Source organism: Panthera uncia, chromosome E1, assembly GCF_023721935.1.
Source record: "Panthera uncia isolate 11264 chromosome E1, Puncia_PCG_1.0, whole genome shotgun sequence".
Taxonomy (NCBI): Eukaryota; Metazoa; Chordata; class Mammalia; order Carnivora; family Felidae; genus Panthera; species Panthera uncia.
The window spans coordinates 44,968,429-44,995,880 of NC_064814.1; the positions used below are offsets into that span (position 1 = coordinate 44,968,429).

General features: G+C 39.1%; 1 protein-coding gene across 2 annotated transcripts in view; it reads right to left on the reverse strand.

The window, feature by feature from the left end:
- The window catches only part of METTL16 (methyltransferase 16, N6-methyladenosine), an 81,772-nt gene that overhangs the window by 31,970 nt on the left and 22,350 nt on the right, over window positions 1–27,452 (reverse strand). The window contains exons 3-6 of one of the 2 annotated variants that reach the window (XM_049636782.1): window positions 18,994–19,193; window positions 13,142–13,282; window positions 10,898–11,013; window positions 8,838–8,980 (exon numbers count right to left, since the gene is read on the reverse strand). In XM_049636782.1, the coding sequence (XP_049492739.1) occupies window positions 8,838–8,980; window positions 10,898–11,013; window positions 13,142–13,282; window positions 18,994–19,193 (600 nt within the window). The remainder of the gene's footprint in view (window positions 1–8,837; window positions 8,981–10,897; window positions 11,014–13,141; window positions 13,283–18,993; window positions 19,194–27,452) is intronic. The other variant, XM_049636783.1, reaches the window with a different exon arrangement.

Genomic DNA, 27,452 nt, shown 5'->3' on the forward strand with positions numbered 1-27,452 from the left:
GAGAGGGAGAGAGGGAGAGAGGGAGAGAGGGAGAGAGAGAGAGCAAGCATGAATGGGGAGGGGCAGAGAGAGAGGGAGACACAGAATCTAAGGCAGGGGCTCCAGGCCCTGAACTGTCAACACACAGCCTGACGCAGGGCTTGAACTCACAAATCATGAGATCATGACCTGAGCTGAAGTCAGATGCTTAACCAACTGAACCACCCAGGTGCCCCTACTGGTTCTTTTTAGTGGGGACTGGTTATTTTAAAACTTTTTAAAACACCAAACCTTAAACTAAAGCGTAATACAGAAAAACAGACACAAGCAGAAGTTTGGCATGTAAAGTGGACATGAGCATAGTCTAAAAATTTCCCTAGTTGTGGAACCTAACATTTCGCTGCCTATATTGAATTACCAGAATAAATGCCCCTCGACATGCAGAACAGCCCTAATGTCCACCTGATCTCAAAATTTATCATTTAAACTACCGCACATTACAAATCTACATGACTAAGAATAAACTTTTATCTTCTGTTCTTCTTAAAAAGTAGCTTTAATGATTCACATACATTTTTACAAGTACAAGAAATACTGCAATAAGATTCTCCAAGGTAGTGGGACCAAGACTTTTCATTCTTTGGTATTCCTTTTTATAACTGCCTGATGTACTAAAAATACATGCTTGTTGATTTTAACAACTCTCTACTTCGACTATTGAAAGTAGCACTAACCAGTGACTACCTACTATAGGTAGATATGCTATGAAAGCTGATACAGCTAGCTTGTCACGGCATGAACCACTGGATTCAACCTTTTCTCCCTAAGACCTTAGAGTAGTCACCAATCAATGAGGCTCTGCCCCCTTAAAACTTGAAAGAGAATGTAACAACGCATGTATGCATGATACCTAAACTAAGGTTATGAGAAGCACATAATCTAATTCATTAAAAAAAAAGTAGCCCCTTATCTTTCAGGCTGCTTAATTCTCTACCTACCTTAGCAGTAAGTAAAAAATCAAAATACCAGTACCTACTTCCTGTGGAGCTCAAAACTAAGACATACATTTTAGGTTTTTAACTGAGAAAATCGTCTTCTACTGAAGAACAGGCTGGTATATTATCTGATCCCCAATACATCCCTACCTTCTGTATCTGTGTAGTGAGTTGGTACACTGGAGCAAGGGGTACATTTCTTTCTAATGACACCCAAGAAACCCTTTTACTCATCGGCAACCCTATGATGGGTCCCAATCAAAGATGAAATCAGAGGGGCGCCTGGGTGGCTCAGTCGGTTGAGCGTCCGACTTCGGCTCAGGTCATGATCTCGCTATCCGTGAGTTCAAGCCCTGTGTCAGGCTCTGTGCTGACAGCTCGGAGCCTGGAGCCTGCTTCGGATTCTGTGTCTCCCTCTCTCTCTGACCCTCCCCCATTCATGCTCTGTCTCTCTCTGTCTCAAAAATAAATAAACATTAAAAAAAAATAAAAAAAATAAAAATAAAAAAAAAGATGAAATCAGAGGTCAAAGATAGCCACCCACGTTACAGATTCATTAGCTGTATCTGTGGAGGTTCAGTAACAAATGAGAAGTGGTATGTTCTTTGTAACACTGAAAAAAAGAATATAGTGCCCAATAATAAGGAATTAGTTAATTGTGGACTGTTTTCAAGCTATTTAAAATTACTGCTATGCACATACCATTAGCCACAAAGAAACACAGGAATGAAAAAAAAATCAAGAGCAGAAAACAAAATTAGTGGTATTTATGATTATAACCACGGGAATAAAAAAAGGGGGAACTGGTAGGAAATGCACCCAAAATAAGCTAATAGTTGCGTCAAAGTGCTGAGATCAATGTTTTCTCCATTTGCTAATTTTCTGTGTGATTATATTGTTTAAGAGATAAAATCACAAATAATAGGAACATCTAACATTTAGATAGCACTTCAGTCTACATGTATATTCATATGTAATTTCTCTTCATTCTCTGAACAGCTATAGGAGGTATTATCTCCAAAGTTGGGAGTCTTTCAGCTGAAGAATTAACTAAAGGCTCAGGGATAAAATCTACAATTGTACCCTGCAATTATTATTTATAGTACCCCATAACTATACTAGCATCTACTTTACCAAAAAAAAAAAAAAAAAAGAAGGGGGAGGGCCTTTTTATTAAAATAACATAACAAAGTTATTTGTAACATTTTCTTTCAACATAGTGGACCAGTATGTAAATCTACTGAACTCCTAGAACAGTCGGTCGAATTAAAATGATCCTATTTAATATTCTTTATATCAAATATGTGTTCATTTAATTCTATGACCACCCTATGAGATCTAAAGTAGCTATTATTATCCCATTTACCAATAAAAAACCAAGTTTATGTTTGGTGATTAAGAATGTGATTAAAGAATCACATTCAAAAGGCACAGGGGTGCCTGGGTGGCTCAAGTGGTTGGGCATCTGACTCCTGATTAGAGCTCAGGTCATGGTCTCACAGTTTCATGGGTTCGGGCACTGCGTCGGACTCTGTGCCGCAGCATGGAGGCTGCTTGAGATTCTCTCCCCCTCTCTCTGCCTGTCCCCACCTCACATTCTTTCTCTCTCAAAACAAATAAATAAACTTAAAAAAAAAAAAAGGCACAGATTATTCAATTTGTTGCCCATCACCAAATATACGGACTATATATACAAACCCAGGAAGTATCCACCATCTGGCAGGGAGTAGGGAACAGAAAGGAAAAAGCATGAAGAGGAAAAGTGGTGAAACCAGTATTAAGTTGGAACTTTGTGAGATACAGATCTCTGATTCCTGAAAAATCATAAAATAATTGCCATAAAAGGAATGAACTACAGACCTAATAAGCAATGAATTACAAGACTGAAATTCAGGTCATAAGGAGTCTGATCAAGTGAAACTGATTATAAATAGATCTGTAAATATATCTACTGATCTATTTAGAAGGTTGGGTGAGTCTTTAAAAAAGACAGTGTTCTTTTTTTAAATTTTCTTTTTAACGTTTCATTTATTTTCGAGAGACAGAACAAGTGGGAGAGGGGTAGAGAAAGAGGGAAACAGAATCCGAAGCAGGCTCCAGGCTCCGAGCTGTCAGCAGAGAGCCCAACGCGGGGCCTAAACTCACGAACCGAGACATCATGGCCTCAGCTGAAGTGGCCACTTAACCAACTGAGCCACCCAGGCACCCCCAAAAGACAACGGTATTAAGTAAGCTTAAGTCACAGGCACAAAAATGAAAGGTAAAGCTGAAAAGCATTTGCAACTTCTTCATCAACAACAAAAAGGCTGTCTACTTAGAAGTCCAACTGTACGCTGGGACTGCATATGCTGCAGGCTACTAGACTAGAAATCAGGATATCTGGGTCCCAAGTTTCTAATCTGTAAAACTAAGATACTGGATACCTTTACCTCCCAAAGGCGTCCCAGCTGCAAAATCCTTTAAGATACAAAATAAAACTGCAGGTGCTGCTGTGCATGACTTAGGTGAGGCATGAATCGTTAAGAGGGAGGTGAGGGATCTTGAGTGCCATCACGGAGATCAGTGCAACAAATTTAACTCCATAATGTTAAAAACCCTGCTGAGTTCCTACACTTTTTCAGGAATAAGAAAAAAATTCTAGATGGGTAAGAAGCAGATGGTAAGGTTAAAATACTTGTTTTTAATCCCTTATTTTTCAGAGCTTCAAAATACAGGTACACCTCATTTTAGCATGCCTCCCTTTACTGCACTTCATAGATAACTGTGTTTTTTTTACAAATTGAAGTTTGTGGCAATCCTGCATTGAGCAACTCTATTGGCATCATTTTCCCAACCACCATCGCTCATTTTGTGTCTGTCACTTTTTGCGAATTCTCCCAATATTTCAAACTTTTTCATTATTACAGTATTTGCTATGATGATCTGTGTTGGTACGATTGTAAATGTTCTGAGGTGCCACGAGTCGCACCCATGTAAGATGGTGAACTTAACCAGTAACTTGTGTGTGCTCTGACTGCTCCACCAACCACTGTTCCCCCGTCTCTTTCCCTCTCCTTCCTATTCCCTGAGACACTATGATATCGAAATTAGGCTAATTAATAACCCTAACAAGGGTCTCTAAGTGTTCAAGTGAAAGGAGGGTCCACATCTCTCACTGTAAATCAAAAGCTAGAGATGATTAAGCTTAGTGAAGAAAGCCTGTCGAAAGCCAAGACAGGCCAAAAGCTAGGCCTTCTGTGACTGTCAGCCAAGTTGTAAAAACAAGTTCTTGAAGGAAAGCAGAAGTGCTACTCAAGTGAACTCATGAATAATAAGAAAGCAAACAGTGTTACTGCTGACAGAGAGAGAGTTTTAGCGGTCGGGACAGAAGATCACACCGGCCGCAACATTCTCCTAAACCGAAGGCTAATCCAGAACTAATCCAGAATTTCTCTTCAATTCTATGAAGGTTGAGAAAGGTAATGAAGCTGCAGAAGCAAAGCCTGAAGCTAGCAGAGGCTCCTTCACGAGGCTTAAGGAAAGAAGCCATCCCCATAACACACAACTGTAAGGTGAAGCAGCCAAGTGTTGATGCAGAAGCGGCAGCAAGTTATCCTGAAGATCTAGCTAACATAATGAATGAAGGTGGCTACATTAGACAACAGATTTCCATGTAGATGAAACAGCCTTATATTGAAACAAGATATCATCTAGGACTTTCATAGCTAGAGAGCTTTAAAGGACAGGCTGATCCTCTTGTAAGGGGCTAATGCAGGTGGTGATTTAAGTTGAAGCCAATGCTCACTGAACATTCAGAAAATCCTACGGCCCTTAAGAATTATGCTAAATTTACCCTGCTTGAGCTCTATAAATGGAACAAAGCCTGGATGACAGCACAATGTTTATAACATAGTTTACTGACTATTTTAACCCCACTGTTGAGACCTACTGCTCAGAAAAAAAAAGATTCTTTTCAAAATCCTGCTGCTCACTGACAATGCACCTCATCATCCAAGAGCCCTGATGGAGACACACAATGAGATAAATGTTTTCATGCCTACTAACATAACATCCATTCTGGAGCCCATGGACCAAGAAGTATTAAGGACTTTCAAATCTTACATTTAAGAAAATACCTTTCATAAGGCTATAGCTGCCACAGACAGTGATTCCTCTCATGGAGCTGGGCAAAGTATATTGAAAACCTTTTGGGGGAGCCTGGGTGGCTCAGTTGGTTAAGGATCTGACTCTTGGTTTCGGCTCAGGTCATGATCTCGCATTTCATGAGTTCAAGCCCTGCATCAGGCTCTGTGCTGACAGTGCAGAGCCTGCTTGGGTTTCTCTCTCTGCTCCTCCCCCACTCATTTGCTTTGTCTCTCTCGAAATTAATAAACTTAATTTTTTTTTTTTTTTTTTTTTTTAAAGAAAGAAAACCTTCTGGAAAGGATTCACCATTCCAGATGCCACTAAGAACATTTGGGATTCACGGGAAGAGGTCACAATATCAACATTAACAGAAGTTTGGAAAGAAGTTGATTCCATCCTGCATGAATGACTTCAAGGAGTTCCAGACTTCAGTGGAGAAAGTAGCCAAAGATGTGGTGGAAACAGCAAAAGAACCAGAATTAGAAGTAGAACTTGAAGATGGGACTCAGTTGCTGCAATCTCATAAATGAACCTTGAATGGATGAGGAGATGCTTCTTGTGGATGAGTAAAGAAAGTAGTTTCTTGAGATGGAATCTACTTCTGGGGAAGATGCTGTGAAGATTGTTGAAATGACAACAAAGGATTTAGAATATTCCATAAACTTAGTATGTAAGCAGAAGTAGGGTTTGAGAGAATTGACTCCAATTTTAAAAGTCTGCTGTGAGTGGAATGTTTTCAGACAACATCACATGCTACAGAGAAACTGTTTGAAAGAGTCAGTTGATGCAGCAAACTTCATTGTTCTTATTTAAAGAAATTGACACAGCACCCCAGCTTCAGCCACCAACAGTCAGTGGCCATCAACACTGAGATCGCCCCCACCAGCGGAGACATTACAACTCACTGATGTTGAGGGAAAATGCCCACATAGTCAGCATTTTTTAGCAACCAAGTATTTTTTAATTAAGGTATATACATTTTTAAAATATATAATATAATGCTGCTGAACATTTACTGTAGTATAGCTGTACGTGCATGTAACTTTTATATGTACCAGGAAACCAAACAATTCATTTGACTTGCTTAATATCACGATATTCACTTCACTGTGGTGGTCTAGAACTGAACCCACAGTATCTCCAAGGTGTATGTGCGTACAGTTTTCAGAGTTGCATAGTGGTTTAAACATTATGTCAACTATAAAAATATGTAGGAGGACATGAACTGGTACTATGTACAAATGAAAAGTCAACATGGAACAATGTGATATTATAAACAAGATTTATGAGCAATACTCTCAAAACACACTGCTTTATTCTCTTTTCAGTAAAAATGAGTTCTTCTCTTCCTAATTATCCCTCTCAATCTGCATGAATCCTAACAGAGTGGACAGGATTGCTGAACCCTATTTTCAAATCAATCATAAATGGGTAATGTTTCCCATCTGTGATACCAAGCTCAAAATGGTCAGCTCTCCAGAAGTATGATGAACTCTTGCAATTTATCCTTCTTAGCAAACGTGTACCTTTCATTCAATCTGGGGGCAGCCACAGAGCCAGGTATAGGCAGATCTGGAACATATTGATCAATTTCTCTTAGAATGGTGTTCCTATAAAACATATTTTTGTAGTTCACGTGGGACTTCAGTAACAGACCTACTGAAAACAACTTTCCTCATTTCCCTGGTTGGCTCCCATCCCCTCAAAAGCTGACAGATTCTGAAATGGCTACATGGCCCTGTGAACCTCTTTTCATGAGTTTCAGTGCTCTGTTACCTTAAGTTTACTTTACTCATTCAGACTCTTCCCAATGCTCAGTGTAACTTAAGTCACTTTCTTCTTTATACCCTAGTCTGTCTTTGAACAAATCAATTTAAAGCAGAAACTTATTAACCTTTGGCTTCAACAAGGTATAAATAAATCCTCTGAGAGGCAGACCACCCAAAAATCTAGTCGCTTTCCACAAATCTATAAACTCACATTTAAAAAATTAGGATATCCATTGGTTTTGGAATTGGCCTTTTACTAAGATAAGCAGCATTAAACACATATAAATCCAAAAGAAGGAGAAAAAAAGTCTTCCTTATTCAGCAATTTCACTCTGGGTTTATACCCAAAAGAATTAAAAGCAGGGTCTTACGAGATACTTGCACACCTGTGTTCATACCATCATTATTCACAATAGATAAAAGAGAGAAACAACCCAAGTGCCCATCACCAGATAAATGAATAAACAATGTGGTATATACTATACAATGGAATATCAATATTATTCAGCCTTAAAAAGGAAGGAAATCGTGACACATGCTATAACATGGATGAACATTGAGGACATTATGCTAAGTGAAAGAAGCCAGTCACAAAAGGACAAATACTATAAAAAGTCCCTACAATAGTCAAATTCATAGAGACAAAGAATGCTGTTTGCCAGAGGCTGGGGTGAAAGGCGGGGAAAGAGGGACTGTTGTTTAGTTTAATGGGTAGGGAGTTTCAGTTTTACAAAAAAGAGTTCTGGAGATTAGCTGCATTACAATATAAATGTACTTAACACTACTAAACTATACACTTTATTTTTTTTTAATGTTTATTTTTGAGAGAGAGAGACAGAGCACAAGTGACGGAGGGGCAGAGAGAGGGGGAAGACAAAAATCCAAAGCAGGTTCCAGAACAGAGCCTGATGTGGAGCTCAAACCCATGAGTTGAGATCATGACCTTAGCCAAGTCGGAGACTCAATCCACTGAGCCACCCAGGTGCCCCTAAACTATACACTTTAAAATGTATAGTTTTATGTTAAAATGTAAGTTTTGGGGGTGTCTGGGTGGCTCAGTCAGTTGAGCATCTGAATCTTGATTTCAGCTCAGGTCATGATTGCAGGGTGGTGGGACTGAGCCCCACATTGGGCTCCACACTGAGCGTGGAACCTACTAAGATTCTTTTCCTCCCTCTGCACCTCCCCCACTTGCACAAGCTCTCTTTTGCTCTAAAAAAAAAAAAAAAAAGAACACAAAAAACAAAACCTATACCTATAAATTGTATGTCATACGTATTTTATCACAATTTAAAAAATCATCTCTACATCCCAAAGCTAAATGCTAGGGTTAAAAGACCTTTTACTTTTGAACTACCACATTATCCATCATTTCAACAACACTTGGCAGAGAAGTCAAGCGAGACAAATAGCACTTTTCGAGTACCTTATGTTGCTTAATGACAGGCGTGTTGTCCGAAATAATTAGCTTTTAAAAAGGAATAGCTTTAAGTCTCCTCTGGAACTGGTTAGTGATCTCAGTTTCCCTTCATTAAGTTCTTGACAGCTCAATGTCCTCACATCTGTCATTGTTTAGGAGACTGATTCCAAGAACATAAATTGCTTCAAGGACTAGGCAACAAATTTATTCTGGTTCATGGGACAGATCTGAACCCATCTGTTTTCTAATCAAAAGCCATATTTGAATCAGTTTTGTTCCACCACAGTATCGTACCAATGGGAGCAATACAATCATACGATATTTTCCTTTCTATCCATGTAGTGCAGATGATTACAAGAAACACAAATCAATTAAGGCCACGAGAGCATCCTCAGAAACAGGGTCTTTGCAGACTGTAGGATCTGCAACCATTTCCATTTTTATCTATTTATTCTTCAGGCTACTGTGATTACATTTCCTCTAAATGAGGTTGTTTCTTTCAGAATTACATAGGAAAAAAATAGTCCCATGTTGTAATAACTAACTTACCTTAATCTTTTTTTAAGTTGTAAACTGTCATGGATGATCCTTTTAACAAACTCTAATTCACCTCCTTCTGCCATGATTTCTGTGATACCTCCCGTATTTACAGAACTAGGTGGAGGTCTCCGAGGATTTCGAGAGTTTACTCCCTGCACAACAACAACAACAACAACAACAACAACTGGTGAAAAATTTTTACACCATAAGACTAACTCTTTGACTGTAATCTAGTTCTAAATAAGAATGCTTAGATGTAATTTTAGTTTCCAAATCATCACGGTAGATCTAGGATTTAAAAATCATATAGCAATTGTAATATTACATCTTAAACAACTGCATTCACACTAATATTCTTCCCTAAGGTCTTTTACCTTCCATCTTTGTGATTAAACGAACAAAAATTTTACCTTTCTTACATAGCCTAATCTGTCACTTTTTATGTTTTGTCTTGGTACCATGTATAGAAAATATTCCACCCAAAGATTATATAAATATTTACTATGTTTTCTTCTAGTACTCTTAGGGTTTCATTTTTTAAATTTAAATATTTAATCCACTCCTACCACAAACCAAATTGAAAAATTAACTCAAACATATCAAAGATCTAAATATAAAAGGTGTAATTATAAAACTCTTAGAAGAAAACATAGGAGTATATCTTCATGGCCTTGGCCTACACAATGGTTTCTTAGAGAAATTGGACTCCTCAAAATTAAACTTCCGAGCTGCAAAGGATTCCAACAAGAAAGTGAAAAGACATCCCACAAAATAGGAGAAAATGTCTGCAAACAATAAATCTAATAAGGGACTTGTGATTAGAATAAAGAATTCTTACAATAATAATTTTAAAAAATAATCCAATTTTTAAATGGATAAAGGATCTGAATTGGCATTTCTCCCAAGAAGATATACAAGTTATCAATAAACATGTGAAAAGATGTTCAACATAATTAGCCACCGGGAAAATAAACATCAAAACCAAGATGGGATATCACTTTATAGCACTTCATACCCACTATGATGGCTATAATCAAGAGGACATATGACAAAAGTGTTGACAAGGACGTGGAGAAACTAGAAATTGGAAGCCTCACACACTGGAGCTGGTGGAATGTAAAATGGTGCAGCCACTTTGGAAAACAAGTCTGGCAGTTCCTCAAACAACTAAACACAGCGATCATATGACCCAGTAATTCCACTCCTACACAAACATTTGTACAAGCATGCTCACAGTAGCATTATTCATAACCAAAAAGCAGAGACAACCCAAATGTCCATCAATAGATAAGGAAAATATGGTATTTCCATACAATTAAATATTATTTGGCAATAAAAAGAAATTAAGTACTGACACATGCCACAATATGGATGAAACTTGAAAATATATTCTGCTTCGTGAAAAGAATCAGTCACATATTATACGATTCCACTTACATGAAATGTCCAAAGCAGGCAAATCCATAAAAACAGGAAGTCCACTGGTGGTTACCTAGGACTGTAGGAGCTGTGGGAAACTGACAGTAACTAATGGAGAGGGGTTTTTCTTAGTGGCAGAGGGAGGAGTTGGGGAGTGAGGAAAATGTTCTAAAATTGACTGCAGTGATAGCTGCAAAACTCTGTGAATATACGAAGAATAATTAAATTCTACCCTTTAAGTGAGTGAATTGTATGGCATGTGAATTATATCAATAAAACTGTTATAAAAAAAAATTTAGTTGTAGTGCTAGTCGTACTCTATTTCTTCATCTGGATGCTGGTTCCACAGGAGTGTTCACTTTGGAAAATCCAATTTACACTTACGGCATGCATACTTATATATGTTACGTATATGTATAATACATATATAAACATATATACGTTCATATATACATAAATATACTGATTTCTCAGATATGTAAGCCAATAAACTTCCTTTATTAAGCCAATCTGAATTGACTCTTCAGGTGCTTGATACCAGAAGCATCCTGATACAGCCTCCAAAATAAAAGTTGTTCTTTGCTCTTATCTTTGCAAACATCAACAACTTAGATAAATATTCAATTGTTTTAAAGCAGAAGATACTTTACCTTGGCTTCCAACTGATTTGCAAAAAAGGGTGGGTTGCACATGCAAAAATCATAGATTATCTCAGATTCTTCTTTAAGAGCATCCATCAGGAGTGTCTTCTGTGGTACTTTTACCACTAGGAGAAAATATAGAACTGTTAACTACTCTTTTTTTTTTTTTTTTTTTAATTTTTTTTTTTCAACGTTTTTTTTTTTTATTTATTTTTTGGGACAGAGAGAGACAGAGCATGAACGGGGGAGGGGCAGAGAGAGAGGGAGACACAGAATCGGAAACAGGCTCCAGGCTCCGAGCCATCAGCCCAGAGCCTGACGCGGGGCTCGAACTCACGGACCGCGAGATCGTGACCTGGCTGAAGTCGGACGCTTAACCGACTGCGCCACCCAGGCGCCCCAGAACTGTTAACTACTCTTAATGCACTGGCAGTTTTCAAATATGACCACAGACTCTATGACACTAGTTCCTTTAAGAGGTGGAGTTTAATATCCCTCTCCTTGAGTATAGGCTGCACCCAGTGACTCACTTTTATTGAATAAAATGAATGTGATGAAGTGATAAGGTGTCACTCCTGAGGCTATGTCATGAAAGAAAAATGTCTTCCTCCTTGCCCTATTTCTTGAATTACCTGCACTAAGAGAATCCAGCTGATATGCCATAAGGATAGTCAACTGGCCTAGAGGAAAGATCCACATGAACGAACCAAGGCTTCCTATCAATAGCCATGTAAGCGAATGGCTTTTGGAAGCAAATCTCTACTCCCAGTGAATCCTTCAGATGACTACAACCTCATGAAAGACTGAAACAGAACCACCTAACTAGGCCATGCCCAAATTTTCGGCCCATACGAACCATGACATAAATATTTACTGTTTTAAAGTTGCTAGATTTTGGAGTAATGTGTACTACAGGAATGGGTAAATGAAGAACACATTATTAGTATCTCCACTTAGAATAATATGTTTAACACTAGTGAGAAAAGTCTAGTTCTTCCAGGAAGTGACATAAATTCTCTTTAATTAAAAAAAGAAAAAATGAACAGCTCTTTAAATATATAGTAAGCACAAATATTAAAAAGTAACTGGTCACTAAGGGGACTTGATTATTGGTAGCACAGTTCCATATTCTGAAATTTAAAAATGATATACTTTAATCAACAGCTGGGTTTCTCTTCTAAAATCCTGGTGATTAGGTTACTTCATATATAGTTGATACCCAACATTCATGGTAGTTATGGTCTATAAAGTCAACGTGAATACTGAATTGGAACAAATGGCTCCTGAGAGAAATATCTAGGGTTAGGTAACTGTGAACAAGCCTCTGGTCAAACAGTCTCATCAAGCACTCAACATACAATGTTGTTTCGTGTTTCTGTTTAAAAACACCTTATTTAATATATACTGCTGATTCATTAACACTGAAATCACGCCCGCAACACTAGAACTCATGTCTGATGAGACTTAATCTAATACAAGTATTTCCTGAAAGGTGCATCACAGTCTTCTTGTATTTAAATAACAACTAGATTGCATTTAGCACTATGTTTAAACAGCAAAGTCGCCAAGAAAAAAAACACAATAATGCCAAAAATGTGGCACTACATAGACTACGAAAAGGACACTTGTTTACAGCAGAGAGTTGAAACAAGAAGACAGATCAGCACCCTGTACAACTTCTGCTGGAAACATGTATGTTGGGTGACTCAAAATTTTTGCCACTCTGCACAGATCTGTGAATGACCATAAAAAGTACCAGAGGTATTGATCTGGGGGTTAAATATAACGCCAAGTGTGCAAATTTAGCAAACAGGCAAATTCACAAATATAAAATCCACAAAATTATGAGGATCAACTGTACCATATTTCCTTCTACATTAATACTGATAACAAAGCTGTAAACTCCATTACAATGTACTGTACCATATTTTTAAGAATTACCAGTCTGTATATTAAAAAATATTTTTTTTAACATTTATTAATATTCGAGAGAGAAAGAGAGCATGAGCAGGGGTAGGGGCAGAGAGAGAGAGACAGCAAGACAGACACTGAAACAGGCTCCAGGATCCGAGCTGTCAGCACAGAGCCCGATGTAGGTCTCGAACTCACAAACTGAGCTGAAGTCGGACACTTAACTAACTGAGCCACCCAGGCACCCCAGTCTGTATGTTAAAGCAAAAAATTAGATGTATTAAATTATAAAGACAGGTTAACACAAGTGCTTGAAAGAGGTATTTATTCTGTAGAGCTAACCTTTTATAAGATCAGATAAATTATTCTGTTCCACGTTTTTCTTTGCATAGTTGAAGCACATATCATCCACTTCCGTGGCAAGGAAATACCAGCCATTTAAGGTTGTTCCAAGTAAAGGGTAAATGCAGGATGCCCCTGTACCTAGTAAAATGAAAATTCAAAACACATTGCACACACCAGAGGCAGAGGTGAGAACAAGCCAAACACCATTCTTCCCCTTCTTAGAATTCTTATAACCTTAACAGTGTAAATCCTAAGCTGGTACCTGCCTGTACACAAATGGTAGCTGCTGGGGTCTTTAGTCATTTCAGGTGTCAGTCTTACCTCATAATTGGATTCAAATTTCCTAGAGGACAGAAACCTTGCTCTTTTGTGTGTTATATGTAATGAAGTGCACACAACTGGCTGGTGATCAAGGACTACAAAACTTATAAACTAAAAATGGTCAAAATAAGTTCATTTACTTTATACAATTTTTCATTTTAAATCTCACACAAAACTTGATTTTCTTAAAATCAATGCTTAAAAGAAATCAATGTACATCCCACTCCCCAAAAGCAGAAAAAAACACACAGGGTATTCTTATGATTATTTAAATGACCAATGCTCAAATACCTGTAAGCTGTTACTTGAAGGAAATCAGAAGTTAAAAACAAACAAACAACAACAACAAAAAACTAGATCTCTTAGATGCGATGACATGGAAAGACATTTGATCTAGATGTAAAACACCAATCATTGCCTTCCCCTACTACAGTTTCAAGGGAGATATTCAAAGGCAAATGTTCCAGGCAAAGACAACTAGGGTTTGGTCCTCAACTTGTATGTAGATCCCCTAACCATGAACTGAACTATGTATATACTAACCACAAATACTGTTTTATGACCACTGACTAATATGGCCAGTAAGATCCAAAAGCACACGTTCAAGAGAAGAAAAGCCAGTGTTTATCTTGAAGGCCTATAGCAGTCAGCCTCTACCAGGCCACTCCAGGCCTGCTTTCCTCGGACCACATCTAGGTGCCAGTCTAGTCTTCTAAGGATTTGGCCAGAAGAGATGGGGCTAGGGATATCTCTCACCCAGAGGCAACCCAGGGTCTCTTACTGCTTCCTCATTAAGTATTCTAACAGACTGATAAAAGACACGACCATAACTAACAGCCCTTTGACAGTCACCATGATTGCTATACTTTCTATCATGTTTACCTAATAGCATCCTGGCCCTGGTGCTACTGGGCAAACACCCCCTTGGGAATGTATGAGGTAGCAAAGGAAGGGGTGGTGAAGGGAACTCATGCTCCTCTCAGAGGCCACAATTACTGAGTCCCTGCTAGCCATTCTGGTAAGTCAGAATCATTCACAGTAAGGAAATTTAAGAAGCTCCGTAGGAAAAAATATCTGGACCAGATACCAGGCCCTTGATTCTCACACAACAGCCTCTCTCTTCACACTTCAATTCATTCAAAAGCAAAGAGCAAAAAGAAGAAAGTACACTTTCCTTCAGCTACCTCCAGGATAATAAACACAGGTAAAGACCTGTTTTTTGCACCCCCCCCCCAAAAAAAAATTAAGTTGCTCAATTCTTAAGACTAAAAAACTTGAATTCTAACATCCTAGTCTCCTCAGAAAGCTGAATGACATTTTTTAATGGATAATAACACTTGTAATTATAAATAAAAATGGAAAGTGTATAATCATAAAATTAGAGCAAACTGATGGAGTCTGGGGGAAGAATTTATATAAAACCCTAATTAGAATGAATGTGATTTCAGCTAGAGCGCCCCTTGTGAAGAGCTAAAATCCATTAACCTCCTATATCCCCAAGTGTTATTTTAGACAGTTTGGGGCATAATTAAAATAAATTAGTACCAAGTAGGCTCTTGAGTTTTCTATAACCCATCAACCAGTCTTCTGCCATGAACATAAAAGGGCAGAGCATTAGCTAAACCCCTCATTTTTACATACTGCTTAGCTCATATGGGATGTTCAGAATTTTGAATGTTGAAAGAATGATGTATTTATCTATGAACATTCAACGAATTATTATCAGACTTCTACTAGAAAGCTAGAAACTTTGTTAGGCCTTGGGATAGTATAGTAAGCAAAAAAAGTTAACAGGTTCTGCACTTTGCAATCTAGTGGCCAAGAAAGACATTATTCAGACAAGTCAAAGTGTGTTAAAAATTACAACAAATACCCTGAAGGAAGAAACATGGTTTTCTAAAGCTTATAATCAAGGAACTTGTCTCATGCTAGAAGGTCAGAGAAGGCTTTCTTGAGAAAATAAGGCTTGAGCTGACAACTACAGTATAAATGAGATTCTAACAAGGTGACGATGGGGAAGTTCCAGGTAGAGGGAACAACATGTACATTCATGGTGCCTTATTAGAGGACTAAAGACCAAAACTGTAGAAAATAAGGAAGAAAACCACACTGGATGAGACTTAGAGAGGCCCAGAGAAGAGGGTAGGGAACAGACAATGGATGTTTTAACAGCCTAAGTCAGGATATTGGGTATTTATCACAGAAGCAATAAGAAGCCATTAAAGCCATAAAGATGTGACCAAGTATGTATGGATTTATACATACTTTCTGGAGAATGAAATGGAGAGGCAACAGAGTGGATGAGAAGAATAGTTAAAAAGTAATCTGTAGACCAGGGGAGAGAACAGTGACTTGGACTGAGATGGCTGCAGCGGAAATGGAGAAAGTAGATAATTGAAGAAATATTTAAGAAACAAAACCAACAGGAAATGATAGACATTCTCGGTGAGAATGGAGAGACCTATCAAAGAATATCAAGGATGAAAGTGGATTGTGATCAGGAGACTATAGATGCTGGAGATGATGTGGAGAAACAGGAACCCTCTTGCACTGTTGGTGGGAATGCAAATTGGTGCAGCCACTCTGGAAAACAGTGTGGAGGTTCCTCAAAAAATTAAAAATAGACCTACCCTATGACCCAGCAATAGCACTGCTAGGAATTTACCCAAGGGATACAGGAGTACTGATGCATAGGGGCTCTTGTACCCCAATGTTTATAGCAGCACTCTCAACAATAGCCAAATTATGAAAGAACCTAAATGTCCATCAACTGATGAATGGATAAAGAAATTGTGGTTTATATACACAATGGAGTACTACGTGGCAATGAGAAAGAATGAAATATGGCCCTTTGTAGCAACGTGGATGGAAATGGAGAGTGTTATGTTAAGTGAAATAAGCCATACAGAGAAAGACAGATACCATGTTTTCACTCTTATGTGGATCCTGAGAAACTTAACAGAAACCCACGGGGGAGGGGAAGGAAAAAACAAAAAAAGAGGTTAGAGTGGGAGAGAGCCAAAGCATAAGAGACTCGTAAAAACTGAGAACAAACTGAGGGTTGATGGGGGGGTGGGAGGGAGGGGAGGGTGGGTGATGGGTATTGAGGAGGGCACCTTTTGGGGTGAGCACTGGGTGTTGTATGGAAACCAATTTGACAATAAATTAAAAAAAAAAAAAAAAAAAAGAAAGTGGATTGTGGTGGATCCACTAAAAATAAGGAATGAAGAAAAAGGACCAAGATGATCAAGAAAAGACAATGAGTCTGTTCTTGGACATGGCAAAGTCTGAGATGTTCTTGAGAAATCTGTATTGCCGACATAAGAGACTACAGCTCAAGATAATCCAAGTTGGCAGAATATATAAATATGTGGGTTATATGATTGGAGGTGGGAAACAGTCACAGATGTGGGTGAAATTGCCCAGAAGTAGGATGCTCAATAGGAAAAGGGCTAAAGATTGAGCTCTAAGGATTCTCAACATCTAATGGCCACACAGAGGAAAGCAAGCCTAAAAGGGGAGAAGAGTGACTAGAAGGGAAAGAGGAAAACCAGAGGAAGCCCATGGAGGAACATGCATAAAGGAGAATGGAGGAGTCAATAAATGACCTAAAAAGGTCATGTATGAGGAGGACTGAAAATGTTCGCTGAAAATGCATACAAAAGTCAAAGTTAAAAAAAAAAAGTCAAAGTTAAACATCTACTACTATCTAGAAAGTATGTTTCCTATTAACTATAGTTTGAAATAGGGCCACAGAGCTTTGTTCCCATAAAGGACTAATAAAGGCCAAAGAATTAAAATTTATTCTTTATTTTTCTGGGGGGTGTCTGGGTGGCTCAGTCAGTTAAGTGTCTGACTTTGGCTCAGATCTTGATCTCACTGCTCAAACCCCACATCAAGCTCTGTGATGACAGCTTGGAGCCTGTAGCCTGCTTCAGATTCTGTCTCCCTTTCCCTCTCTCAAATATAAAGTAAAACATTAAAAAAAAATTTTTTTTTTCCTTTACTTTTTATCTGGGGAGGGGAGGGGCAGAGGGAGGAGAGAGAGAGAATCTTAAGCAGGCTCCACTCCCAGCAGAGAGCAGAGAGCCTGATGCAGGGCTCGATCTCACAACAATGAGATCCTGACCTGAGCTAAAATCAAAAGGACGCTTAACCAACAGAGCCATCCAGGCGCCATGAATTAAAAAATTTTCTTAACCCTATCAAATTAAAACATTGGCTATGATATGGCACCTGGGTACCTCAGCCATTAAGCATCTGACTTTGGCTCAGGTCATGATCTCACAGTTCCCCAGTTTGAGTTCCACAACAGGTGAGCACAAGCCCCACTTCGGGTAAACCACAAGCCCCTCCCTGTTTGTTTGTTTGTTTCTTTCTTTCTTTCTTTCTCTCTCTCTCTCTGCCCCTTGCTCACTGGTGCCCCCACCCCCCCATAAAATAAAACATTGGCTATGATAAACATACAATACACTTATAATTGCAAAACACACCCTGGCTTTATTTCCTTCTGTATTTCCACTTAATCTCCCAAATGAACAGATAGTCCTTTCCACTGTTACAAGTTTACAACTAAGAGAACATCTTAATTTAAATCGATGACTTTTTCCCTCTCTTTGATTTTGGATTAAATGTCCTCTATTAATAAAGAGATTCCTGGGGCACCTGGGTGGCTCAGTTCAGTTAAGCCTCCGCCTTTGGCTCAGGTCATGATCTCACGGTTTGTGGGTTCCAGCCCCGCATCGGGCTCTGTGCTGACAGCTCAGAGCCTGAAGCCTGCTTCAGATTCTGTGTCTCCCTCTCTCTCTGCCCCTTCACCGCTCTTGCACTCTCTCTCTCTCTCTCTCAGAAATAAATAAAATATTTAAAAAAAGAGAGAGAGAGATTCCTTAAAGTATTCAGCCCACATGATCTTTTATTAAATGGCTATCACACAGTATCCCAATATGGGGACTACTGCATTAACACCAAATAATTCAGAGTAAAAATAATGCCCCAAAGACACAGACATCAATATGGTAATCTGAAAAGGTAAGAAAACAAGAGCCTCACTTGCGTTCTGCACTGTTATACCCCTGCTCCCTGTTTGGTGCTGAAAATCCCTTCTCAAGAGAAATAAATGGCAGAAAAGCCCAAGTGTAGCAAAAAAGAACAGTAATATCTGTAGCCAGCTTCTTTCACACACAAATACCCAGAAGAGAAGTTTACAAAGAAACGGACATTGCAAAATTTATGAAACTTATGTTCAGCTAAAAAAGAATTTATTATTTTTTTTTTTTAATTTTTTTTTTCAACGTTTTTTATTTATTTTTGGGACAGAGAGAGACAGAGCATGAACGAGGGAGGGGCAGAGAGAGAGGGAGACACAGAATCGGAAACAGGCTCCAGGCTCCGAGCCATCAGCCCAGAGCCTGACGCGGGGCTCGAACTCACAGACCGCGAGATCGTGACCTGGCTGAAGTCGGACGCTTAACCGACTGCGCCACCCAGGCGCCCCTAAAAAAGAATTTAAAACCATATATACATACCTATGTCAATTCCTCTTCGGAGAGTACTTTTGTCAGAGTCCTGATGACCAATCAGATCTTCTACCCAATGAATGTAGTTGAGTCTCAAGGGAACTGTAGGAATCAGTCTTTCCAATGGAATATCAATGGAAAGTCCAAAATCTTCCTTTAGAAGAGTACAAGTCAGAGCTCTGACTGCTTCGGGGTCTTTAAAATTAAGACTGAGGAGTGGAGAAAAAGAAACAAAACTGATCAGTAAGATTTACTATGCTATACAAGTTCTACATCAGCCACACAATACCAAACACCCATTTGAATTTTCTAGATCACACATAAATAACTATGCAGAACATTCACAGTGGCATACATATATGGGTGTTTAATACAATTACAGTTTATGAAAGGCAGTATAAATTTCCACCAAAAGTATTGCATTTTCATACAAGGAGCATAGAGGACAAGAGTGCCTCTGTTCCAATTCCTGCCTGATTATCTCCTTAACTTAGTTATGTGACTTTGGACAAGTTATCTCACCTCCATGAGACTGTTTCCTCAGCTATGGGGATAACAGCATCTATATCATAGTTTTGCTGTGAGATAAACTGAGAAAAGTAGTTAGCATCATGCCCAGTACATAGTAACTATTTTACAAACCCTAGCCTGTTTTCACTATTATTATTAACATCATTTGACATTAACACTTTTTGAAAATCATGTTTAAAAGCAGAAAGTAATATAAAATGCTTGATAATGAAAACAGGATAAGAGGGGCACCTGGGTGCCTCCGTCAAATAAGCATCCAACTCTTGATTTCAGCTCAGGTCATAATACCAGGGTGGTGGGACTGAGCCCAGCGTCAGGCTTCTTGCTGAGCATGGAGACTGCTTGGGATTCTCCCTCCCTCCCTCCCTCCCTCCCTCTCTCTCTCTCCCCCCGCCTCCTCTCTCTAATAGAAAAATACAAAATCTAAGGGTCGTTCCAGGTAAAATTTTAAGGGTTTATGAAGCATACTATGAATTAAGTACAATAGTACTCAAATATTTGTAGAGCAAATTATAGAGACATGAACAATCAAGACAATTATTGAAGACACAGAATAACCAAGCAACAGTAAATATTTCCATTATCTTCCAGTCTGACACCTAACAAATTCTTTATTCTTCTGCTCTGTGATACTAAGCATACAGTAACACTATTGAACACATATTATTGAGGAATATACAATCAGCGGTTAAAGATGACATGATCTACTTTAAAAAAAACTGTTCAGGGGCGCCTGGGTGGCTCAGTCGGTTGAGCATCTGACTTTGGCTCAGGTCATGATCTCACAGTCTGTGAGTTCGAGCCCCGCGTCGGGCTCTGTGCCGACAGCTCAGAGCCTGGAGCCTGCTTCAGATTCTGTGTCTCCCTCTCTCTCTGACCCTCCCCCGTTCATGCTCTCTCTCTGTCTCAAAAAACTAAATAAACATTAAAAAAAAAAAATTAAAAAAAAAACTGTTCAGAGAGGCACCTGGGTGGCTCTGTCCGTTAAGCGTCCAACTCTTGATTTCAGCTCAGGTCATGACCCCAGAGCTGTAGAATGGAATCCCAAGCAGGCTCCATGCTGCACAGAGCCCCACTTGGGATTCTGTCTCTCCCTGTCCCTCTGCCCTCCTCTGCTTGCTTGCTCTCACTCTCTCAAAATAAACAAACCAAAAACAAACAAACAACTGTTAAAAAAACACAACTTTAGTTTTTTTTAAAGTTTATTTATTTATTTTGAGAGAGAGAGTGAGCACACAGGGTAGGGGCAGAGAGGAGGAGACTTCCAAGCAGGTTCTGTGCTGACACTGCAGGGCCTGACACAGGACCTGAACTCAAGAACCACAAGATCATGACCTGAGCCGAAATCAAGAGTCAGATGCTTAACCAACTGAGCCACCAGACACCCCAAACACAATTTTAATAGTAAAAGAATTTACAAAGAGTGATGATGGGCAGAATTAGATTTTAGGAATACAGGTCTGTTTGTTATCTATACAAAAACTGCACAATATACTTGAATATAACTATTTCTTATACCTTTAAGAATGCTTTGGGGGGCAGGTGGGGGGAAACACCTGGGTGGCTCAATCGGTTAAGTGTCTGACTTCAACTCAGGTCATGATCTCACAGTTCGTAAGTTCGAGCCCCACATTGGGCTCTGTGCTGACAGCTCAGAGCCTGGAGCCTGCTTTGGATTCTGTGTCTCCCTCTCTCTCTGTCCCTCCCCTGCTCAAGCTCTGTCTCTCTCTCTCTCTCTCAAAAATAAAGATTAATTAAAAAAAAAAATGTTTTAGCATACTAGTTTGTAGGGAAAAAATGAGATTAAGAACAAAGCTTTCACTGAGAGTGTAAACTGGTGCAGCCACTATGGAAAACAGTAATGGTGGTGCCTCAAAAGATTAAAAATAGTACTGAAAGGGAGACACAGAGAGATAAACCAAGAAACAGACTCTTAACTACAGAGAACAAACTGATGGTTACCAGAGGGGAGGGGTGAAATAGGTAACAGGGATTAAGGAATGCACTTGACATGATGTGCTCTGAATAGGTATAGAATTGTTGAATCACTATTACAGTACACCTGAAACTAATATAACATTGTATGTTAACTACACAGGAATTAAAAAAAAATACAACTACCATATGGTCTAGCAATTCTACTTGAGTATTTATTCAAAGAAAATGAAAACATTAACTCAAAAGAGATATATGCATCCCTATGTTCACACAGCATTATTTATAATAGTTAAAACATGGAAACAATCTAAGGGTCCATGAATGGATAAATGGCTAAAAAAATGTGAAATCTCACACACACGCACCCAGAAGAATATTACTCAGCCATAAAAATGAAAAAAATCTGGGGCACCTGGGTGGATCAGTCAGTTAAGCATCTGACTTTGGCTCAGGTCGTGATCTCACAGTTCACTGGGTTCCAGCCCTGCATCGGGCTATCTGCTGTCAGCACAGAGTCCGCTTCAAATCCTCGGTCTCCCTCTCTCTCTGCCCCTCCTGACTTACGTTGGCTCTTGCTATCTCTCAAAAATAAATAAACATGCTCAACATCACTTATCATCAGGGAAATACAAATCAAAACCACAATGAGATACCACCTTACACCTGTCAGAATGGCTCACATTAACAACTCAAGCAACAATAGACGTTGGCAAGGAAGTGGAGGAAGAGGATCTCTCTGGCACTGCTGGTGGGAATGCAAACTGGGGCAGCCACTCTGGAAAACAGTATGGAGGTTCCTCAAAAAATTAAAAACAGAATTACCCTACGACCCAGCAATTGCACTATTAGGCATTTATCCACAGGATACAGGTGTGCTGTTTTCGAAGAGGCACATGCACTCCAATGTTTATAGCAGCACCATCAACGATAGCCAAAGTATGGAAGGAGCCCAAATGTCCACTGACCGATGAACGGATAAAGAAGACGTGGTATACATATACGATGGAGTATTACTCGGCAATCAAAAATAATGAAATCTTGCCATTTGCAACTACATGGATGGAACTGGAGGTATTATGCTAAGTGAAATTAGTCAGAGAAAGACAAAAATCCTATGACTTCACTCATATGAGGATTTTAAGAGATAAAACAGATGAACATAAGGGAAGGGAAACAAAAGTAATATAAAAACAGGGAGGGGGACAAAACAGAAGAGACTCATAAATATGGAGAACAAACTGAGGGTTACAGGAGGGGTTGTGGGAGGAGGGATGGGCTAAATGGGTAAGGGGCACTAAGGAATCTACTCCTGAAATAATTGTTGCACTATTCGCTCATTTGGATGTAAATTTAAAAAAATAAAAAAGGGGTGCCTGGGTGGCGCAGTCGGTTAAGCGTCCGACTTCAGCCAGGTCACGATCTCGCGGTCCGTGAGTTCGAGCCCCGCGTCAGGCTCTGGGCTGATGGCTCGGAGCCTGGAGCCTGTTTCCGATTCTGTGTCTCCCTCTCTCTCTGCCCCTCCCCCGTTCATGCTCTGTCTCTCTCTGTCCCAAAAATAAATTAAAAACGTTGAAAAAAAAAATTAAAAAAAAAAAAAAATAAAACAAAAAATAAAACAAGTTATAAAAAAAATTTTTTTTAAACATGTTACATTGACTTTGGGACCCGATGGGAAAGAGCAGTACCTGTTTGTGAAAGCTGAAAGAATCAGGAAAGTGGTATCAGAGTCCGGAATAAAGGAAATATTGTTATGTAAAAAAGAATAAATAAATAAATTAATAATAAAAATATTCTTAGAAATAAAAAAAAATTAAAATAAACATTAAAAAAAAAAAAAGAAAAAAAAACCCTGCCATTTGTAACAACTGGTGGTAGACCAGGTGGTAGACCCTGAAGGCATTACACTAAGTAGAAAAGATTAGACAGAAAAGGGCAAATACCTTATAATCTTACTTAAATGAATAATCTAAGAAAATAAAAAGCAAAAAACACCTCATAGGGGAACCTGGCTGGTTCAACTGATAGAGCATGCAACTCTTGATCTTGGGGTTGTGAGTCCAAACCCCACGCTGTGGGTAGAGTTTACTTAAAATAAATCAAAACCAAACAAAATCACCTCACAGACAGAGGACAGACTGGTAGCTGCCAGAGAGAGGCAGGGGGTGGGTGAAAATAGATGAAGGGGGCCAAAATGTATACATTTTCAGTTATAAAATAAGGAAGTTATGGAGATGTAATGTACAGCATGGTAGCTATAGTAAATAATACCATATTGCAAATTTTAAAGTTGCTAAGAGAATCTTAAAAGTTCTCATCACAAGATGGGGGCACCTGGGTGGCTCAGTCAGATAAGCATCCAACTCTGTTTCGGCTCAGGTCATGATCTCATGGCTTGTGAGTTCAAGCCCCACATCGGACTCCGTGCTGACAATGTGGAGCCTGCTGGAGATTCTCTTTCTCCCCCTCTCTCTCTGCCCCTCCTCCTCTCACTCACTCTCTCTGCCTTTCTCTCAAAAATAAGTAAACTTAAAAAAAAATTCTCATCACAAGAAAACAAATGTGACTATATGATGACAGATATTAAGCAGACTTAATGTGTTCATTAAAAAAAATTTAAGTTTATTTATTTATTTGAAAGAGGAAGGAGGGTAGGGGCAGAGTGTGGGGGGAGAGAGAGAATTCCAAGCAGGCTCCCCACTGTCAGTGCAGAGCCCCACGCGGGGCTCGAACTCATACACCGTGAGATCATGACATGAGCTGCAACCAAGGGTACAACGTTTAACTGAGCCACCCAGGCACTCCAATGTGTTCATTTTTAACATATACAAATATTGAATCATTAGATTATATACCTAAAACGGGTATATGTCAATTATACCTCAATTTAAAAAAATGGAACTTTAATATAATCTAAAGAAGATGGCTATAGGGGAATCTCAAGAGATATAATCAGAACCTAGAAGCAATGAGCATAACTAGTGTTCCAGATCTTAGTTTCCAAATACCATTCCCACTAAAAGGAATCAGAGTTCCTTAGTAGAATGGCTATTCCAGGTCTGAAGTAGGAGAAAGTATAAGATAAACCTAGAACATTTCGTTGTATCAGAAAATAGGACATACTCAAAGATGAGGAAAGTCACAAGGACGTGGGCCAGTTAAGGGGGCACCCACTGACCAAATCTGGGACAATCTGAATGAAGAATGCCATCAAGGGATTATATCCCCAGAGTAAAAGAAAAATATACATGAGTCTATACTTACATAAATAGATAAATAAATGGGGGAGAAAGGACAGCTTTTATTTACACTAGAATGATAATTACCAAATGTGTAGAAGTAATGAAGGAGTAGAAAATTATACTTGGCAATCACAATGCTAATTTTTCAATTAAGAATCATCAGTGGTTCCCTCTCTCTGCCCCTCCCCCACTCACATTCTGTCTCTCTCAAAAGTAAACAAACATTAAAAAATTTTTTTTGAAGTGGGGAGAGGGGGCTCAGAGCACTTGGGTGGCTCAGTCGGTTAGACGTCTGACTTCGGCTCAGGTCATGATCTCACCATTTGTGGGTTTGAGCCCTGCATCGGGCTCTGTGCTGACAGCTCAGAACCTGGAGCCTGCTTCAGATTCTGTGACTCCCTCTCTCTCTATGCTCCTCCCCCACCCATGCTCTCTCTCAAAAAAATAACGTTAAAAATTTTTTTAAAAAGCCAGGGGGAGCGCTCAGGTCATGGTCTCACCATTCGTGTGTTCGAGCCCCACATCAGACTCTGTGCTGACAGCTCAGAGCCTAGAGCCTGCTTCAGATTCTGTCTCCCCCTTTCTCTACCGCTCCCCCAGTCAACTCTGCCTCCCTCTCAAAAATAAACATTAAAAAAAATTTTTTTTAAATCATCAATGGATGATGCTAAAAATAGTACAAAGTTCAATGAGAAACAGAATATTTACATGGTCTCAAGGTACTTCCCCACAAATTATCAATTACAAAGGAGAAAACAGTAACTCTGTAATGAAGAAATCTGATGGATACCACCTTAAACAAGTGATCAAAGTTAACACCACTAATCATGGATGGGACAAATTAACATCATAGGCTTCAGTGATGCATAAGAAGGACAAAACAGGACAAAGAAAACAAGACTTAAAAAAGCACGCAAAAATGAAATGGAATTGAGGAATGAGATTGTGGGGGTGATGACACAATACTGTCCACAACTAAAAACTAAAAACCACTGATTTATACAGTACAGAGGGGGAATTTTACAGTAGTTAACTATATCAGAATAAACAAATGAAATGAACAAGAAGTTAAAAAATTAGAAAAAAAAAATACGGGAGAAGCAGATAATAGAGACCCCTCATACACTTAATTGGTCTTCCTGAATAAGAAAACCAGAGGAGGAAAACAAAGAAATTATTCAAAATAATCCCCTGCCCCCACAAGAAGATTCACTGAATCTTCAGTGAATTAGCAATTCAGAATTAGCAATACTGAAAAACCAATTCAGAATTAGCAATACTAACACATGTACCAAAAAAGTTACTAGACTTTAAGGATTAAAAGAAAAAAATCGTTTTTACACCTTGGTAAAAAAAGTTAAACCACCTACTGGGGGAAGAAGGGCAACAGGGTAAAAAGAAAAAAATGGCTTCAGGGAACACCTGGCTGGTACAGTTGGTGACACATGCGACTCTTGATCTCAGATTTCTTAAGTTTAAGCCCACAATGGACATAAAGATTACTAAAAAATAAAATCTTTAGGGGCACCTGGATGGCTCAGTTGGTTAAGAGTCCGACTCTTGGTTTTGGCTCAGGTCATGACCTCACGGTTTGTGAGTTTTGAGTCCTGTGTCAAGCTTTTGTGCTACAGGTGTGGAGCCTGCTTGGGATTCTCTCTCTCCCTCTTTCTATGTATGCCCCTCCCACACTTGCACACATGTGTTCTCTCCCTCTTTCTCTCAAAATAAATAAATGAACTTAAAAAATTAACAAGTAGGGGCACCTGGGTGGCTCAGTCAGTTAAGTGTCCAACTCTTGGTTTCAGGTTGAGTTATGATCTTGTAGTTCATTACATTAAGCCCTGAGTCTGGCTCTGCACTGACACCACAGAGCCTGCTTGGGATTCTCTCTCTCTCCCTCTCTCCCTCCCACCCCCCTCTCTCTCTCTCTCAAAAATAAATAGGGGCACCTGGGTGGCTCAGTCGCTTAAGCATCCAACTTCAGCTCAGGTCATGATCTCGCAGTTCACGAGTTTGAGCCCTACACTGGTCTCTCTGCTGTCAGTACAGAGCCTGCTTCAGATCCTTTATCTCCCTCTCTCTCTGCCCCTCCCTTGCTTGCACATTTTCTCTCTCTCAAAAATAATAAATATTTAAAAAATAAAATAAAATATTTTTTAAAAGTTTATTTACTTTGGGAGAATGACGAGAGCACAGAAGGAGCAGAGAGAGAGGGAGACAGAGAATCCCAAGCAGACCCCGATAGGGTCTCGAACTCACAAACCGCAAGATCATGACCTGAGCCAAAACCAAGAGTCAGATGCTTAAGTGACTGAGCCACCCAGATGCCCCAAAATAAAATCTTAAAAAAAAAAAAAAAAGACTGACTTCAGACTTCCACACAACAGCACTATTTAATAGCAGAAAACAAAAGGACACAGACTACAAAGCCCTTAGAGGAAAAAAATGTTACCTAACAATTTTATACTCAGCAAAATTGTATTTCAAGTATAATGACAACAGACAAATGTTTTTAAGCATATAAGAACTGAAGGAACATAGGTTTCCATGATCCCTTTGTGAAAAAACAAACAAACAAAAAAAATCCCTAATGGAAAAATTCAACAACCAAGAGACAAACTATAGCAATAGACTAGCAGTGAGCAGTGAAGCTATTTTAACTGGAGAACTAAGATTAAAACACCTGTGAACTGTGGCCACACAACAGGATATAAATGTTTGTAAACCATTAATAGTGTACACACAATTAAAATTAAGGAG